This window comes from Syngnathus acus, chromosome 20 (genome assembly GCF_901709675.1).
Source record: "Syngnathus acus chromosome 20, fSynAcu1.2, whole genome shotgun sequence".
In the NCBI taxonomy this organism is placed as follows: Eukaryota; Metazoa; Chordata; class Actinopteri; order Syngnathiformes; family Syngnathidae; genus Syngnathus; species Syngnathus acus.
The window spans coordinates 4707087-4724008 of record NC_051104.1 but is presented as its reverse complement, the minus strand read 5'-3'; the positions used below and the strand labels follow the sequence as shown (position 1 = coordinate 4724008).

Sequence of the window (16922 nt, the reverse complement as noted above, 5' to 3'; positions counted from 1 at the left end):
GCACGCTCTTCTATATGTTGTGCAAATCTTGTTCAAGAAGGAAGAAGTTCATATGGGCAACCTACTGTGGAAAAACTTCTTTTGAATTGCGATTACTGCGTGATCTGATGGAAAATAAGTCATATCTGTTTATGGCGCTCTTAAAACGATAACGGGCTAATGGGTGCTAAGCTAGCTTGTTCCTGTTGAGGGTTGCTGGGAACAGACTTCAGATAACACTCTGGACTGGTCACCAATCAATCACAAGGCACACAATTCTAACTTCCAGATTTTGGTTGAACTCCAAATTGTATGACTTTTAAGGAGTTTGACTACCGTATTCTCCACACTATAAGGCGCACCTAAAATATTCTCAAAAGCCTTATAATCCGGTGCGCCTTATATATGGACAAAGTTTTAAAATGGCCCAATCATTGAAGGTGCGCCTTATAATCCGGTGCGCCTTATAGTGCGGAAAATGCGGTAACTTGCAGTAGCAGAGCAAGTGGATGGCGCCAGTGGAAAGGAAACCTCACAGATACTACAGAATACACAAAATGACAAAAGCTACGTGACATGTCATCAACAACATTCTAACAAGACTGAACGAAACCAGCCAACTAAATAGAAAAAAACCTGACGAGATAACGAGCATATCTGGGAAAGACCAAGCAGCGGGGTTGACGAGAGCCTAACGAGTCGACATGACGTGAAAAACGGACAGGGACACCAATCAAAACGCAGATCATGGCTGCCCACAGCCCGATTCTTTACAATTGTAATATCTTGCAAGGCGCAAACAGCGCAGGAACAGGGTGCAAACTGTAGCACGCGTACCGACTGCTGAGTGGGGTCCCAGTTGGGTGCTAGCTAATGATACGAGCTCATGGTAGATGGATAGCCGGTCTGCGTCTCACTTTAGAGGCGAAGGCCAGCTTGGCCATTTTAAAAGCACAACAGCGTCGCTGTAACACTGTTTGGCATGCTGCTCCGTGTCTGTGCGTTACTCACACAGAGTCACCCGGGGAATACTTCCTACCTCTACTGATCACTGGCCTGCACCTCGTGGCCCTGAGAAATCAACAGCCAGGATTTATAGATTTGTCTTAGATTGGCTGTCCCACATTTGTACCCCCATAAATACTTTTACAGCTTTGCTAATGCTACTGTGGGGAATAAACAAGGTTTGCTGTGGATGCGGGTGAGGATGAGAATTCGCCGGCACTTCAGACAAGTCGCAAAACGGAAGCGGCGACTTGCATGGGGGATGAAGATGCAGTTTTACATTGTGAGAGACAAAATATCTACTAGGAAAAATGCAATGTTGGGTTATTAAATAAAGAAAGTGAATGACCTTGGAATTAATTCTTATCAAAGACACTTAGGATGAATTTTTGAAGCACACGACTTTCCTTCAGCATTAAATGCTACTCGTTCGGACAACTTCATGAAACTTGCAAGCTTTCAGCCAATGAAATATGCAGTATGAAGCCATCACTCTCTTCATAATGAATAAGCGTACCTTCGAATTGACACTTTTGCTCCACCAAGTGACTCTGACTATTGGGACGGAGGTTGGCGATGAGATGACGAAGCATTGTGTGTCTTCTGCGTAAAGTCGTGAATAAAGTCAGGGATTGTGTGTCTTCTGATGTTTGCCCAAAGTCGTGAATAAAGTCAGGGTGAGTCATGCGTCCACTAGCGTTAAATATTGACGATAATTCAAAGACAAAGAGCGCTCAAGTGTTCATGATTTCACCTAAAGGTAGAACTTGTAGCACCAAATTTTACCAGGTATCAAAATTTATCGATGAATTGATAACAAATTAGCTAATTATCTGCCACTTATTTCAATAAATCTTTCAAAATCTTCTGATTTCAGGATTTCAAAAGTAATATAACATCTGCTTTAAAACTGACCGTCAATCTTTCTTATACTTTTATTGCTTATAAATTAACTGTTATGTTTCCTTTAATGAACAAATAATAGTTTTTTAATGCACAAATAAAATTATTTCTGATGATTCGATTAATCGATCGAATAATGGAGTCTAAAAATATTCAATAGCCTTTATAAATTGTTTCTACAGTAAATTGGAAATTTGTTTACAATATTATTAACCGTAGTAACCTGCAAGAAACCTCTTCAGAACGATTCCCTGAAATGTGCCACTATTTCCATGCAGATACTTTGGTAACCTCGTTAAATGGAAGACAAGTGAAATATTCTAATGATAAGCACAAATGCAACTCGGGTATGAAAAAGACAGAGCTAGCGCACGGCATATATCTTCATCTGAGTCTACTTATAAAAGGTTAGCGTTCATCTTGCTCAAATCTTACCTGATAAATGCCTCGGTAACTCAATATTTCCACTGCGGGGGTGCACATTTGTCATCGTTGGAATGGCGGGCAGAGTCGGCCACAGATGGGACCCCCCACTCTCCCCTCATGCAGGAGATAAGGGCTGCAGGTCAGAGCAGATGAATGCATGTGATGGATGACCCTTTTGGTTTTGGATCTTAAATGCAAAAATTTAATATGCTAACATTTTTCTGGTAGCTGCATTGGAATTGCTGTTTTATTTTGAAATAAAAAATAATAGCTACACTAATTGGCTGCAGAATGGATCTTTAATTCTTTGAGAGGACGGACAACAAAATTGTCGCTTCCAGTGGTCAGTAAACAACAAAAGTGGTCAGCCATCTAACATCTGAGACGACATCTCAAACTTTAATTCATCTCTGACTGACATGCTCCCAACTCCACTTTTCGCATTACTCGGAGGACAACAATAATTTGATTTCCAAATCCTCTGATATGATGGTTGTTGAGGGGGAAAGTTCACTCTCAGAGGTTTACGCTCTGTAATAACGCCGGTGGGGCGAGGCGGGATTGTGAAGGTGAGCTCAAGCGGCTACGGCAATTTCCCACAGACTTCACTTTATTTGGTTTGTTTGCAGTCTTGTTTTTTTTTTTAACCTGCGACTGCCAACCGTCTCGGTTTGAACGTTAGAGATGTTTGTGAATAATAAAAGGTACCCCATAAAATGTAGATTATGTGAGTTTGTGTGCGGAACAGAGACATGACCTCATTTTAATAAAAACAACTTTTATTAAAGAAAGATGAAGACGACCTCTGATGATCATCACCTGAAATCCAGCCAGACGAGGTAAAAATAAACAGTCAAACGGCATTTAAGCAACATTTAGTAAAAAAAAAAGAAAAAAAGAATGAATTCACTGAATGCAGATGAAGAAAATAATAGCGCTCCCTCCTTGTAAATGTAGATCAACGTGCTTAAAAGGTCAATACGACACTGGTGCCACAAATAGAACTGCCCTCTTTTCTTTAAATTTTTCTTTTTGCTTTCTTTCTCCAAAGGATATGTTCAAATAAGGATACAAATGGTTCTGCTGGCCCACAAATTCAAGCCTTGGCATCTTGACTAAATGAAGTATAAACACAAATTTAAAGGAAAGCATGACAACGTGAACTCTGTCACAATTCAGGAAAAAGAAAAAAAAAATCAATACTCCTTCCATTGATCGTTACAGGGGGTCCTCGGTTTACGTTCCTAACGGCGAAGAAGTAACCTAATTTTCTCCCTAAGTCTATCCCAAGGCAGTAGTAAAGTCATAAATATAATAAGCAGTCAAATAAATACACATCTTGATCATAATTATAAAATAATACAATGGCAGATACTGATTAGGTGATATTGGAAGATGTGCCACATGACAATGCATTTTTTTTGCGAACAACTTAATTTATATAAACTTATAATACAATATTTTATTTATATATTACATTTCGCAACAGCTGCAGCATATGACATATAACACATTCTTTTAATTATTACTCACCTATAATGTTATCGTTGTTTTGGTCTTTTCTTGGTGTCGTTATTGTCTTGTTTTGGCCTGGCTGATCGAGCAAATTGCTGCAATTACAAGTTAAGGGCGTTAAACATTAAAAAGGTCAATGTTGACACTCGCACTGTAAAGCAATTTCTCTTCCAAGCAGACACCTTCGATTGTTTTCAAAGTTTACACCGAGGATGTTAAACTTTCCATTTTTCAGCAGCACTGCAGAAGACTACGCTAAAATTCACAATAGCGTGAATTGTCATTTTATTTTTCTTTATGTCAGATGTCAATTCCATCCATGAAATGACACGCTGACCACATTGTGTTCAAATGACATTATTTGCTTGCACAATAGAGCACGTAACAAAAAGGATACCACCACGAGGGGTTTGTCGAAGAGAATAAAACCGTTGGTTTCCCGCAGGGCTTTTTCGGCGCTCTGCTCATTGGAAAGTCCGACAAAGGCCTGCCCTTTCATCCGGCCCTCTTTCATTAACACCACGTCGAACCTGGAGAAGGAACAGGAAGCAAGGGGACCATCAAAAATGCACCTGCTTAGCCTACTACACACAAAAAGTATGCATTAGAGAACCAATTGAGGCCTGGGATATGGAAAAAATGAAAATAAGAAAAGTGTTGTTTTTATGGCACTCCAAAATAAGGGCTAAAAATATGGATGCAGGAAATGGAAAAGCTTTACATTTCCTTCTATTAAAAAAAAAACCCAGAAACAGCTTGCTGTATTCAAAACGACACTCGAGAGAGCCCTCAGACTCAGAAGTGATACTTTGCGATTGCAAACGGAATGATGCTATAAAGCTTGTGACCACCTACTGTTTGTGTATTTTTTTTTTTTTTAGGGAGGGTGGGGGGGCTGGAACGGAGTGACAGATTACAAGTGTGAACACAACAAAAACTCAATTTCAGATCCCGGGTGGAATATTCATTTAAAAGTACGGCTGATGCTCAAACAGAAGAAAAAAAAAACATCCCTCCTGATCTGCGTGGCAAGCTGGATCTTTTTTTTTTTTTTTTTTAAATAACATAGCACAGTCAGCATGCATTACCGGAATCTCCCGAGAGAAAGTGACAAATCACCAAAGTCAAAAATAGCTGATGAATGGGAGATGGAGTAAATAAGAGATGTTTCCGAAACTCGTTTCTTCAGCTGCCATTTTATCAAATCAGTCCTTAAAACAAATTTGTCGCTGACAGGACATAAAAAAAGGACACTTACATGTTTCTTTCAGTTTCTGAGGAGGGATTAATGTATCTCCCGTAGATGTACTTGAGGTCCTGCAAGACAAACGATGAACGGAAGGACAATAAATAACAACCAAAGCGGCTCTGATGCAGCGGAGCTAATTACGGGATTGTTTTACTTTTGACATTCAACAATATAGCAGCAATCTGACGACTTCAGCAAGAAACACGCCACATGGAAAAAGGCCGAGTGCCAGAAAAGAACCTACTTTCTCTTCCACTTGTTTTGCGATATTCTTCACGTACAGTCTGCAAGTCGGCTCGCCGGGCTCGTAATTCTTAAACACTGACATCCTTTTTATCTCTGTTTTCAAGGAGGAAACAGTCAGCACCTTTGAGGTCATATCGGAGCGTACGTATTTGTCATCTCCTTGTTTACCGTCTTTTGAGAGACGTCCTTTTTCCAGCTCTTTTATTGAGATGACATCCGAGGGGAGATCCTCCTCTTCATCACTGCGTTCTTCACATTCCTGGGACGGCTGGAGGTTGGGGTAGATCTTACCAAATCCTTCCGCAGCCTCCGTTTTGTTGTTGAGGGTAACTTCAGTCACATCCATTTCGGAAGGACAAACGGGGACTGTTGAAAGAGTGAAAAATAAAACTACAAGCAACTGAGTTTGAAATGATGTGGCGTTCCTCCTACCTTCGTCACACTGCGTCCTACTTCCGTCCACCTTGGCCGCCACCTCCGAAACCGAGATGTGGAATTCGATTTTTTTGGGTCCGGCGGGGTTGGGCTGCTCAAACACGTCTGACGGCTGCATGGCTGGAGTGCTAAAGACAGCAGAGATAATCGCCATTTGTTAAAAAAAAAAAAAGAACCAACAATAAAACCATGCACGACTTGTACCTCTGAGAGTCTACTTTGGGCACATAGAGGAGATCCTTGATCTTGGGCTTCCTCCTCTTCAAAGATGTTTTTGGTCTTAAGGGTCTCTTGCATGCTTGGTTGACCAGACCCATCAGACGAGCGATCCTGAAACCAAGCCCCTTGTTTTAAAATCATGCTAACCATCCAATCATGTGAGCGTTCCACTTCTCACCTCTCTTTGTCTTCATCATCTCCACTTTCATACTCAGATTCTTCATCAGCTGACATCATCTCCTCATCTGGGAAAGGCGGGAGATCAGGAGGAAACGGGGGAGGCATGGGGATGGGTGGGGCGGTCGGAAGTTGCCCAAACTGCAAGAGACAATTTGTGCTTAGATTTAAATGACATTATTGTTTAACAAGAAATAATTGAAATTCAAAGGGCCTAATAAAAAAATCTCACCAATGGGGGTCTGGGAGTGACCGGTCCAAACGGACAGGGTAAATTCATTTTGTTCATCAAATGCAGAACCTGTTAAGAAAAATATTAAAACAGTAAAGAGCTGAGCTTTGGTTCATACAATACCTGCAACCAAAAAAAGAAAACAAACGGAAATTGCAGAGCTTTTGTGCTTTCCCCTTCCAAATGCATGGATCAAGGCGAAATTGAGGTGAGAAGTGTGAGAGGTGAGGTGGGGGCGAGGGGAGGTGGGCTGATGCCACCGCCTCTGGTTCAACACAAGAGCGCCACCATGATGCAAAAGCTGCAAACAGCAGCATTTCAAATCCAGGCCACTCAAAATGTTAAACCTATAACTCATGCTTCCCACTTATGGTTTATTATTAACATGCGCAAATTGGAATTGAGAAAAAAAAGGTAAACGTTTGCTGGATGATCTTTAAAGGAAATGGATGCAGTTCAAAGACTAATTTTTTTTAATATATATATATTAGCTCGTCTCCCGGGGCGAAACATGCAGAGGTGGATTTTGTTATAAACGACAAATGTTCACTCCAAATTTAAATCAGCATGCAAAAGAAAGTGCTGAATTTTTTTTATCTTTGCGTACTAAAGATTTAAAGTGGAAAAATAAAAAGTGTACTCACTTGAACATAAAACTTGGGCACACACAAAAGGGCGTGTGTTATATTTGTCAGAACGCTACTAGAAGGGGGCGGGTACAAATACTTCAAAGATGGATTTAGTTGGTATTTCAACCTGTAATTGACAAAGAAGAAATTAATGAGAAACGTTTTAACAAAAGCAAAATAATATGTTTTATAGTAACTTGGACCCTACCAATAAAAATCAATCAATCTGATCTTTAATGAGAATGTCATTTTGGCTTTGACCAAAATAACGTTTGCACATTTCTGTTGTGTCATCTTTTAAGAATTATATAAAATAATCGACCTGTATGTTCAACACTCACCCAAGATTTGGAGCAATGCCCGTCTCTATGAGAGGAACATTAGGCTGCTTTGCATCTGGTTTGTTCTGCGCTCGCTTTTTAGTGCTGACAAAAAAAATAGTTCAGATGTCATTAGCATAAATCTGCATATTTACGAGTCAATGCGGTTACTGACCTGTCTGACACAGGTGGATCCTTTAATACTGTCAGGTTATCTTGGCCTTTTGCAAACTCCACAATAAGTTTTCGATTGAGAATCTCGAGCTGATGGAGCCGGGCAAGAGCCTTGAACAGATGTTTGGAAACAGAGTGTAAGCGTATATAGGGTAAAATAAATAAGTTAGTGTCAGTATTTGTTATTAGAGGCTCACCTTTTCTGCAGCCTTTTCACTGGGAAAAGTTGCAAATGCTGTGTGTTTCTGTGGGGAGAATAGAACAGACACATCTGAATAAGAAACTAACTCCAAGCTAACGCTGCATCTTTTCGTGAACCCACCATACTACCAAAGTTGGAGAAAGCTCTAACAGACTGCGCTCCAAAATATTTGAGCAGGTCCTCTTTCTCATCCTGGCTCAGCTCGGCCGGTAAATGGCGGACTAACAGTGTCTTGCTTCCATGCTCCGCAGTTGAGTCCTCAGAAAAGTCCATTTTTCTGCAGGTGAGAATAGATAGCAGATTTACAGAATACTGTAATATTATTGTATGTACTGTAATGTATATTACATTTTTTTCATTACATTTTTCTCAGTTGTGTCCCTTGTCTCAAGGAATTGTGGGAGAGTAACAATTAGACAAAGACGTTTGTGTAGTTTTACTGTTTATGTGTTTTGATCCATTTGACATTCAAGTGATATGGTAAATTAAATGCTTTGCTGCATTTGCATTTAGCACATAAGAAACTGCACATTGTTTTATATTTTAAAATAAAAATTTGATCTTTTAAACATTTGATTGAAATATTCTCGTAGTTGGTGCATGCATTTACGTATATACTAAATGATTTACTTTCAATAGGAAGTAGTGCTTTTGAATATCATAATGGCAAGAGCAGACACGAATTAACTCGAGTTTTTGACTATTCTGTTACAATTGCAAGCATATCAGGTCACACGTACGTGTATAAATATATGTATAAACCCCATAACCAAACATAAATGTGTTAAAAGCTCACCATGAGATGATTGTAAGCCTCGCTGGCCTCAGTCGTTCCGGTCTCTCCTTCTTCTGACACAAAACGCGTGAACGGTAAGTAGTAAGTAGCACACCGTCGCCCCCTTTTTTGCAGGAATGGAACTGCACACTAGCCGGGTTGACATGTACGTATTCCGATTGCAATGAATTCGCAAAACCAAACGTAATGAAAATGTTCAATGCAAACATCAGAATTGAAATCTTGATAGATTTTTTATGGATACCGGGTCTATGGAATATCGCCTTTGCCAATCCGAAAGTGGATCATGTTTGTAAACAATTTCATCCGGATGCGTCCGGTTTGCGCATGCTCTGTTTGGACGTATATGCGTAGTGACGTCACCGTAGACGCACTTTTGTCTATGACGGGAGAATTTGCTTTAAACTAAATTTTGTGGAACCCACAGTAATAAAACACATCCTAAGTAATTTAACCCTGTAACAGAATATATAACAGAATGGTTTTATTGCCATTATTATGTGCAGCATAAATTGGGAATTTGAATTAGAAAAATAAGAATAGCATTTATCATGGGGTCCAGGAATAAAGAATAAAATAGAGTAAACGATGAAAACAATAGAAGCACAAAGTAATGCACCAATCTCCTGCCTTTTTATTCATGCTGCTGGTCCTTGAGATTGCCATTTTATGCAATTTAATATTTGTAACCACCAGGTGTCAACCTCAGCACATATACTAGGAACAGAGCCTGAAGCTCCATTGAGACTATTGAAGTTATTGCATGCGAAATAAAATATAAACAATCTCACCCAGTTAATTTGGTTCATATACATAAGGGTTGAAAATCCCCCAATGGCAGCCAAATTGATGAATTTAAATTAGTCAGTTCATTGCACAGCAATTTGATTTATTATTGCTATTCCGGAGTACATAGCCTACAGTCATCTTTTGGGTAACAATTGATTTAGTATCACTTATTGAGAATAGCAGGCCAATCTGTGCTGCCTGAAGTCTTCTTCTTTCTATCACCAGCCCTCAGAAAAACTCCAACACTTCTCAAGATGCCTCCAAATTCCTGGCCAAATGAAGCCATTTCTTTGAGGAGCGACGCAAGGGCATTCCTCATCAGGGGGACACAATGCCCCCTTTCACCGTGAACTGACTCAGAAATTTCACAGGTGATGGGAGGAACCGTGGACACTTGATCCTCCTTCTTCTATCCAATGTGACGCATTGGAGGGACGGGAAAGATGCAGGGGAGTGGCTATCTGGGAGAGAGAACAAAATGAGTCCAATGGACGGTTCTCAGTGGCCTGATTTACAAAAAAAGGGTTCTGGGTTCCTTGAAGCGAACAGTTCCAAGTCATTGACCAAGCAGGGTCGCAGCACCAAATTCTGGGGGCCCCATGCGAGAGACTGTCACAATCTGCTCTGCAGCTTTTAGCAACAATTATCCATAATCATTTTTTTTTTTTTTTTACAAAATCTGCAGTTGACCAATATCTGACTGAACTCTGTTAACCTTTAAACTTTCCCTCTACATGCGTCAAAATATAGTCCAAGCATATTTTACAAAAAAATATATATTGCACAAATGGCGGTCAAATGCATTTGACAAGGGAGAACCATCTTATGAATCTCTTCCAAACCGTTTAGTTCTGCGCTATTACATGTGACACGTGGATGTCTTACGTGTGCCAACTGGAGGACTTTAAAGTAACAAGTAAGGCTCTGTATTGCCAAACGTTGAAAAAGCAAACTCTCCCTCACACATGCACACACACTAACACACACACCCTGATTTAAAAATGTAATTCCAAGACATAAAAATAGACAATTGACTGTTTACATAACGGCAATTTAACATATGTTGTTTTGCGCTTCCTTCATTTTCCAGTGCATGTCTGAACAATTCTGGTTCACAATTCGTTATATTTAGAAACACAAATATTGAATGTAGAATCAAATGTGTAATCCTTCATAGTTTGGGAGAATCTCTTCCTACTCCTTCAACAGTTTGTTTCAGACGCTTTTGGCGACTACCCCCTAGACAGTGAACTCAACTTTTTAAATGGACTCTTTCACCATTTGGAGCGATGAATGCGTTGGGTATTTCCAGCAGCTTTCATGGAAACTCTCAGGTCCTGAATACATCATATCATCTGCAAATATGTGACAGAGAAATTGTTGTCCTAGTTTGCTTTGAGTGGACCATTCATTTTCAGGTTTTATCACCTCAAGACATCAGTATTTTATCAATAAATAATTTAAGCTGTATATATGCCGTATGAGTTAAAATGCAAGTGGAGCCATGTTTAACGCTTCCTAAAGAAATGCATTCCGAGGAGGCAGCCGCATCCCGTCCCACCCTGCCTGTCTTCTTGACCCTGTGCATGTGAGTGTGTGTTTGACAAAGTTGATGTGTCAGATTGGTGTGGAATGCCAATAAGTACTTACCAGGGTCTCAAGTCTCCACTTTCCTCGCTCAGTGAACAGCTGTGATCCTCAAGCGCTAGTGGAAGCGTTCAAGTCGCGCTAATTGTTTGAAGATTGCTTGAAAAAAAAAAGAAAGTTGGGATTTTTATCGTTAAAGATGAGATATTATGAGCATTTGTCTACTTTTCTGTGGATGTATATAAGATGAAGGGATATTCAATATAATTAAAGAGGAAGTTAACCTTCATTTTTCTAAAAACAGTGTTTTGATTAATTGCGGAATATGAATTAAACAGGAATAATCCACCTGTTTTAATCCATCTCCGAGGGCGGCCATTTTGTCACTTGCAGTCGATGGAAAATGACATCACAGTTTCCAGGTTTGACATCACAACCAATCACAGCTCACCAGTTTTCTGAAGCTGGACTGTGATTGGTTGTGAGCTGAGATTGCGATGTCACTTTAAGTTGACAGCGAGTGGCAAAATGGCCGACCCTGAGTTGGAGAAAAACAGGTGAACGGGTAACTTTAAAATCAAACTCATTTAATATTATTTTGGAAATAAAGCATTTTAAAGTTCTTTTGGTTGGCAGACCATTCCCGCAGACAATGTCTATTTCTAAAACACTCAGACATGCTGAAACGGAACTTCAGTATTACATGCTCGTGTGGATGTAATCCATCTTGATTCATGCCATAAGATTTAAAAGCAATTGTACTGAAAAACAGCTGCGGGTATCCGAGTCACATCTGGCCTACAAATGTTCCATACTGACAATTATCATTTCATTATAATTACATTTATTGTCAGATTCGAACCGAGTTAAAAGCTTTATTACGCATCCCCTTAATGCAAGTTCGTGCTTGTGTTCTTTGCCAGACTGAGTGAGTGACTCAGAAACACCGGAGGGAATAAAAGCTTAGTCTTGTTCTGCAAAAGAGGAAAGAGGAGTTCAAAGCTAAAAACAGAATAATGTTAATGTGATAAATCATTAATTGCCATGCCATGCTGGCGTCACCGCAAGACTTTGGAGTTCGGTACATAATTAGACCAAAGTGTGCAGGAATCGAACGACGGGTGAGGGCAGGTCAGCAATCCAGGGATGTGGCAGAATGTGAGGAATGCTACCTGCAGATTTGTCCAACCCTCAGAATGATAGCATCGGAAGATTTGCTGACTAATGACTATGGGTCAAAGTTACATGATATTAGCAGGAGCTGCAGCATTTTGGCAGCTAAAATTGAGGAGAACAGTAGTTGAAGAACTAGTGCATGACTGAAATGGAGGAAAAATGTGTAGCAATCAAACTGTCCATCAATGATCTCACAAATCACAATGCTTCTGTGAACTTGCAGAAATCTCATTAACTTGACATATTTGTTGTATCTGACATTTAAGGAATCTTCTGTGGATGACTGGAGTCAAAAAAACAACAACAACCGAGCAAGATGAGCTCATTTCCAACTTGTTGCAATGTATAGTGTGTTGATGCCTTCAAATTATAAAAATAATACTTGCAAACCTTCCATTGCCACGACTAGACTGTGGACTGAAGTGAGAACAGAGAAAGGGCTCTTTATACTCCTCCATGGGCAGTATGTAAACAGTGACAGTGACCGGTGACTGCCTTGAGCATGCCTGTGAAACCTTTTTAGAATGAAAAAAAATAATAATATGAATGCATAGTGCAACACCAGATTTGACTTGTGTATGATGTGATTTTCTGAATAGTGAAATAAAAGCAGACATTTCATCCCAGGGAAATCAATTTGCTTTTATAGCAAAAAAGGATAACTCATCTGATGCTATTTTAATGAGAAACTAAGAGTGAATAGAAATATGTGAGTATATGAATATTTTAGAGTTGCATCTTGATGCTCTCCTTTATAGCTCCTTGACAACTTTGTCCATGTTTGTCTTTCCTCTTTCCGAGGCGCGTTGTGAAGCAGATGGGTGGACCCATAGGAGAATTTCCAGCCCCGTGATTTGCTAATCGGGGGCTGGTTCTCTTGTCATTCCCCCTCTGTGTAAACGTAGCTCTGGTTTGTGGATTTTGCCCAGCCCTCCTGCCCGTGTACTCACCAAGTGTAGCGAGTGCAGTCGGTGCGTTTTGGTTAAAGCCCGACTACCCTCACTGGGAAGCTGGGCACTGGCAAGGAGGATCGGGGGCCCCGTGGTGGCTGCAGAGAAGAGGCATAGAACTCATCCCATATGGCTTCTTTGTAGCACAGTTTCCATCATCATTTGGGATTGTGGAAGGGTCGTCACTTAGAAATCACCTTGAAGTCGGCCCCAAAGTTCACTTGACGACTATGGAGATGCAGAGGTGGTCCACAAGGTGGAAAACGAAACGGTGGCTTATGGATTCTTCTGTAGCTGCATTTGTTACGTTAACCCTGGTTCTACAGACTACCGGTGTCTCGGCAGGTAAGAATACTGGCACCTTTCAGAAAAAAAAAAAAAAAAAGGAAATATTACCCGACCGCCTGCAAAGTGATGATGGAGATTGGGCTGTATCAGATTCTTGCGCACTTTAGAGGAATCGCACCTGAGGCATGCAAGTTGCGCACCAACGTTGAAGAGAGGTGCGTAATGCTGAATTGTGCGCATGTTTTTTTTTTTTTGGGAATAAGCAACTTTACGCAGGGATGGAAAAGCGCTCGGCCAATGCTGGAGCACGAATTATGAATCATCCTCAAGCATTTGGATGTACAATGCTCAAATGTGACTTCAAACTTATCTGAGCAATTCGTGAAGTGTGTATTTATAATGGGTTGGTTGCGCGCATTTCATCAGGATTACGAGTGGTGAGGGTATAAAGCTCCAAAATGTCCGCAGGGAGCAAGATTGACCAGGCAGGTTCACCCTATCACCACACTGGCCTGGTCCACACTGAAGGCCAAAGAGCTTTGGCCCTTCACCCCCCCCCCCCCCCCCCCCTCCTCCTCACCCCCTCCCCACCTGGTGCCCAACTCTTCTTCCTCTCAACTTTGCACTTAGATGTTTTTTTTTCTTCGCTCGGTCTACTGGCCGATGTGTGTCTTGTGTGGGAATGCTTCTTCCCCCTCTAAGTGGTGAGCAGTTATTTGATGATGGTCCTTGTTGCACTTCCCTATGATTTAGAAGCTTTCAAAGAGCAGGCATGGATGCAGGTTGAGTTGACAGCCTTGCAAGGTTCTGAATTATTGCTGACTCTCCACGGATAATTTATCAACATTGGCAATTTAGTTTGGGCTTCGTAATGACTCCATAGGTGTGGAAAGAAGCAAATTTGACAGTTTAAACTGATGAATATCTCCTTCTTGATTTTAACGGTCAAATATGTTCTTTTCGGAGGTCTTCGTGACAGTCGAAGCTGTTTCTGCAGGGTGCCCTCTCCATCTAGCGGTGTACTGACATGTTTTCTCAGCCCCCGGGGCGCAGGTTCAGATGTGCATTCCACAAGACAAAGCTAGCATTTTCAACGTCTTCTGCACATAATGTGCTCAAGCGGGAAACAACGGCTAATCAGCTTCTTGTTTTACCTTGTTTGGAAATGATTGGAAATTATCGGAATTTTCAGACGCCTTATAATGATGCTGACAAATATTTATAATAATATAGACGATTCCACTTTAGTGTTTCAATGAAGCAAAACTTAAAAGAAATGTAGACTTTTTTTAGTATTACAAAACATTCTCGTTTGAAAGGTCCCAATGTTGGTTAGGAAAGGGAAGCGGGAGCGCAGGTGAGAGACATATTATTGGAGTCTCAGGGAGCTGCAGGTGAAAAGGTCCTCCTTTCATTTACTAGCATATTTGTGTGAAGATGTACAAGCTTGGAATGACAGGTTCATTGCAGGTTTGATCTGCTTCATGTTTCACCTGCGATGAGAATGTTGATAGCAAGTGATTACACCTGTAATTGGCAAAATATCAAATGTGTCCAACAGTCATGTGTCATATCACTCCTCCCCTTCTCAAGATTTGCATAAGGATGTCTCATCATTTGTTTCTCTCTCCACCAATCTGTAAATGTTGGTCGCTATGCTAACCGCCCTTCAGTGTCACCTCAATTCAGCACATTCAATTGCGATTATTAACATTTTCGGACCGCTCAAGTGTGAGCGTTGCAGCTCCGCCAAAATGCCACATCTGGATCAAGCGGCGTTTCCACGGAAAGGAACTCAGCAGGAGCTCACAATAATTTCCTCAGTTCACTCTCCAAAGTAAGCTCCATCCTCGGTTAGAGTCTTCAATGATGAGATCTTTCCTTGTGCCTTGGTATGTTTTACATTTGTTTTCTATAGCAGAGTGGCAAGCAGGGATCACACACTGGTTGTATAACAGTTAACTCATTTGCTGCCAGTTAAAAATTGACGACTATAGCCGTCGATGGTAGAGAATGAGTTACAATTTGTGGAAATAGAAGTAGCCATTTGAGGTGTCGGAGTCATGTGATCTGCAGAATCTCAACTAAGGATAATATGCATTATGATCTTGCATTTAAGGCGTGCTTGTGGCACCCGTCTTATTGTCGACCGGGATTAGATTCATGTTGAAACAGGGACTTGTGCCCACACCACGTGCTTTTCAGAGGAGAATAGCAAAGATCCCCTTGTATTCAGCAGTTCAAGAGACCGTTACAGGGATTAAACCTGCACATGCCAACCAAAAAGGGGGCGTGGCTTCCCTCTCCCTGTACAGTAGTATTCTTTTTATAGGGGGCGTGGCTTCTATTTATCATGTTTTTTTTTCCTGTTGACTTTTTAATTGGGTTATAGAATAACACTCATTTGGACAAAGTTGTTTTATATTTACGGAGAGGGGTTGGTTTTGAACAAGAAGCAAGGTCATAGCGCTTTCACGGGGGTCTCAGCGGGTACGACTGTGCCACACAGGCTCCTTTATGTGCAGGCCATCAAATGGAAGAGAATGGAAAACTCGAGGAGACTCTTATCCAGGTAAACCTACACTGGTGCAAGAATGGAGCTCAGTTGGCATATTGTTTACTTGGCCTGAAGGGTTTTCGGAAAAAAAACGGAGATGTTTTGGGGAGTTTTGGATGTATTTACACAAGCAGTCCTGCGACCTAACAGTTGTTTCTTTTGTGTCTTTTAACAGCACAGGAAGTGGATGTGCTAAAAGTATTAGAATTTCACAATTACCCAGAAGGAGTGACAAAAACATCAGGATTTTGCACAAACCGAAGAGCATCAAAGCCGGACGCTGCTTACAGAGTTGGCAAGCAGATCCAGATCAGTGCCCCTACCACGCAGCTATTCCCTGGTAAGACTAAAAATATGGCTGTCTTATTATATTTGAGTAAAAGGACAACTCCAATAACGTCTCTGTCTTCACAGAAGGTGTTTTCCCTGAGGACTTCTCCATCGTGACTACAGTACGCCCCAAGTCTGGCCTCCAGTCCTTCCTGCTGTCTATTTACAACGGGCAGGGGGTCCAGCAGCTGGGGATCGAAGTGGGACGCTCACCTGTCTTCCTGTATGAGGATCAGAATGGAAAGCCAGCCCCGCAGGACTACCCTCTATTCCGTACACTCAACCTTGCTGATGGAAAGTACGTCAAAAACACATTGAGTAAAAAAAAAACCCCGTCATGCATGAGTGTAGAAATCTGCAGGGAAGTGACATGGCATGTAAGAAAAAAATATTTTTACGTTGTCATGGTCTCACGCTTGATCTCCAGTGGTTGGACAAAAGCAAGAAACCAATGGCGGTTTTTCCATTGATGCACCATAGGTGCCCATGGCTGGCTTATCCTTCTCCTCGGGGGTCTTTGGGCACAGAGACAGGCGAGGGACTCTGGATTACAGGGGCACAGCAGGGACTGCAATGGGCAACCTGACCTCATCCATGAACTCACTGCCTCTGTTATTTTAGCGAGAGTGCTGCAGAAAGCAGTGCTACCCCCCCACCTTTTTTTTTTTTGGTAACCTCTTGGATTACCTCACCCAACCAGGAACGGTGCTTATAACCTTTTAGCATAAAACTGATTAC

At 41.2% G+C, this 16922-nt stretch overlaps 3 protein-coding genes across 12 annotated transcripts in view; 1 reads left to right on the top strand and 2 right to left on the bottom strand.

The window, feature by feature from the left end:
* ntng1a (netrin g1a) overlaps positions 1–2442 on the bottom strand; it is a 92717-nt gene extending 90275 nt beyond the window's left edge. The window contains exon 1 of the mRNA XM_037279352.1: positions 2323–2442. The gene's annotated coding sequence lies outside the window, so the exon portion shown is untranslated. The remainder of the gene's footprint in view (positions 1–2322) is intronic.
* Positions 2443–3074: 632 nt separating this feature from the next.
* Positions 3075–8600, bottom strand: rnpc3 (RNA-binding region (RNP1, RRM) containing 3). Of its 2 annotated transcripts, none has more exons than XM_037279354.1 (16): positions 8508–8600; positions 7832–7988; positions 7707–7754; positions 7511–7620; positions 7357–7440; positions 7031–7142; positions 6387–6455; positions 6156–6295; positions 5963–6088; positions 5756–5886; positions 5492–5689; positions 5322–5416; positions 5087–5145; positions 4226–4358; positions 3847–3923; positions 3075–3132 (listed from the first exon to the last, which is right to left on the bottom strand). In XM_037279354.1, the coding sequence occupies exons 2-15, from the start codon at positions 7982–7984 to the stop codon at positions 3855–3857; spliced, it is 1527 nt and encodes a 508-aa protein (XP_037135249.1). In that variant the 5' UTR covers positions 7985–7988; positions 8508–8600; the 3' UTR covers positions 3075–3132; positions 3847–3854. The 2 variants fall into 2 exon arrangements, with proteins under 2 accessions (XP_037135249.1, XP_037135248.1); XM_037279353.1 differs by lacking the exon at positions 3075–3132 and adding an exon at positions 3349–3428.
* A 4380-nt stretch (positions 8601–12980) lies between these two features.
* The window catches only part of col11a1a (collagen, type XI, alpha 1a), a 28841-nt gene continuing 24899 nt past the window's right edge, over positions 12981–16922 (top strand). For 4 of the 9 annotated variants that reach the window (XM_037279326.1, XM_037279324.1, XM_037279327.1 and 1 more), the window contains exons 1-3: positions 12981–13354; positions 16030–16194; positions 16269–16482. In XM_037279326.1, the coding sequence (XP_037135221.1) occupies positions 13240–13354; positions 16030–16194; positions 16269–16482 (494 nt within the window). In that variant the 5' untranslated portion in view covers positions 12981–13239. The remainder of the gene's footprint in view (positions 13355–16029; positions 16195–16268; positions 16483–16922) is intronic. The other 5 variants (XM_037279334.1, XM_037279332.1, XM_037279328.1 and 2 more) reach the window with 2 other exon arrangements.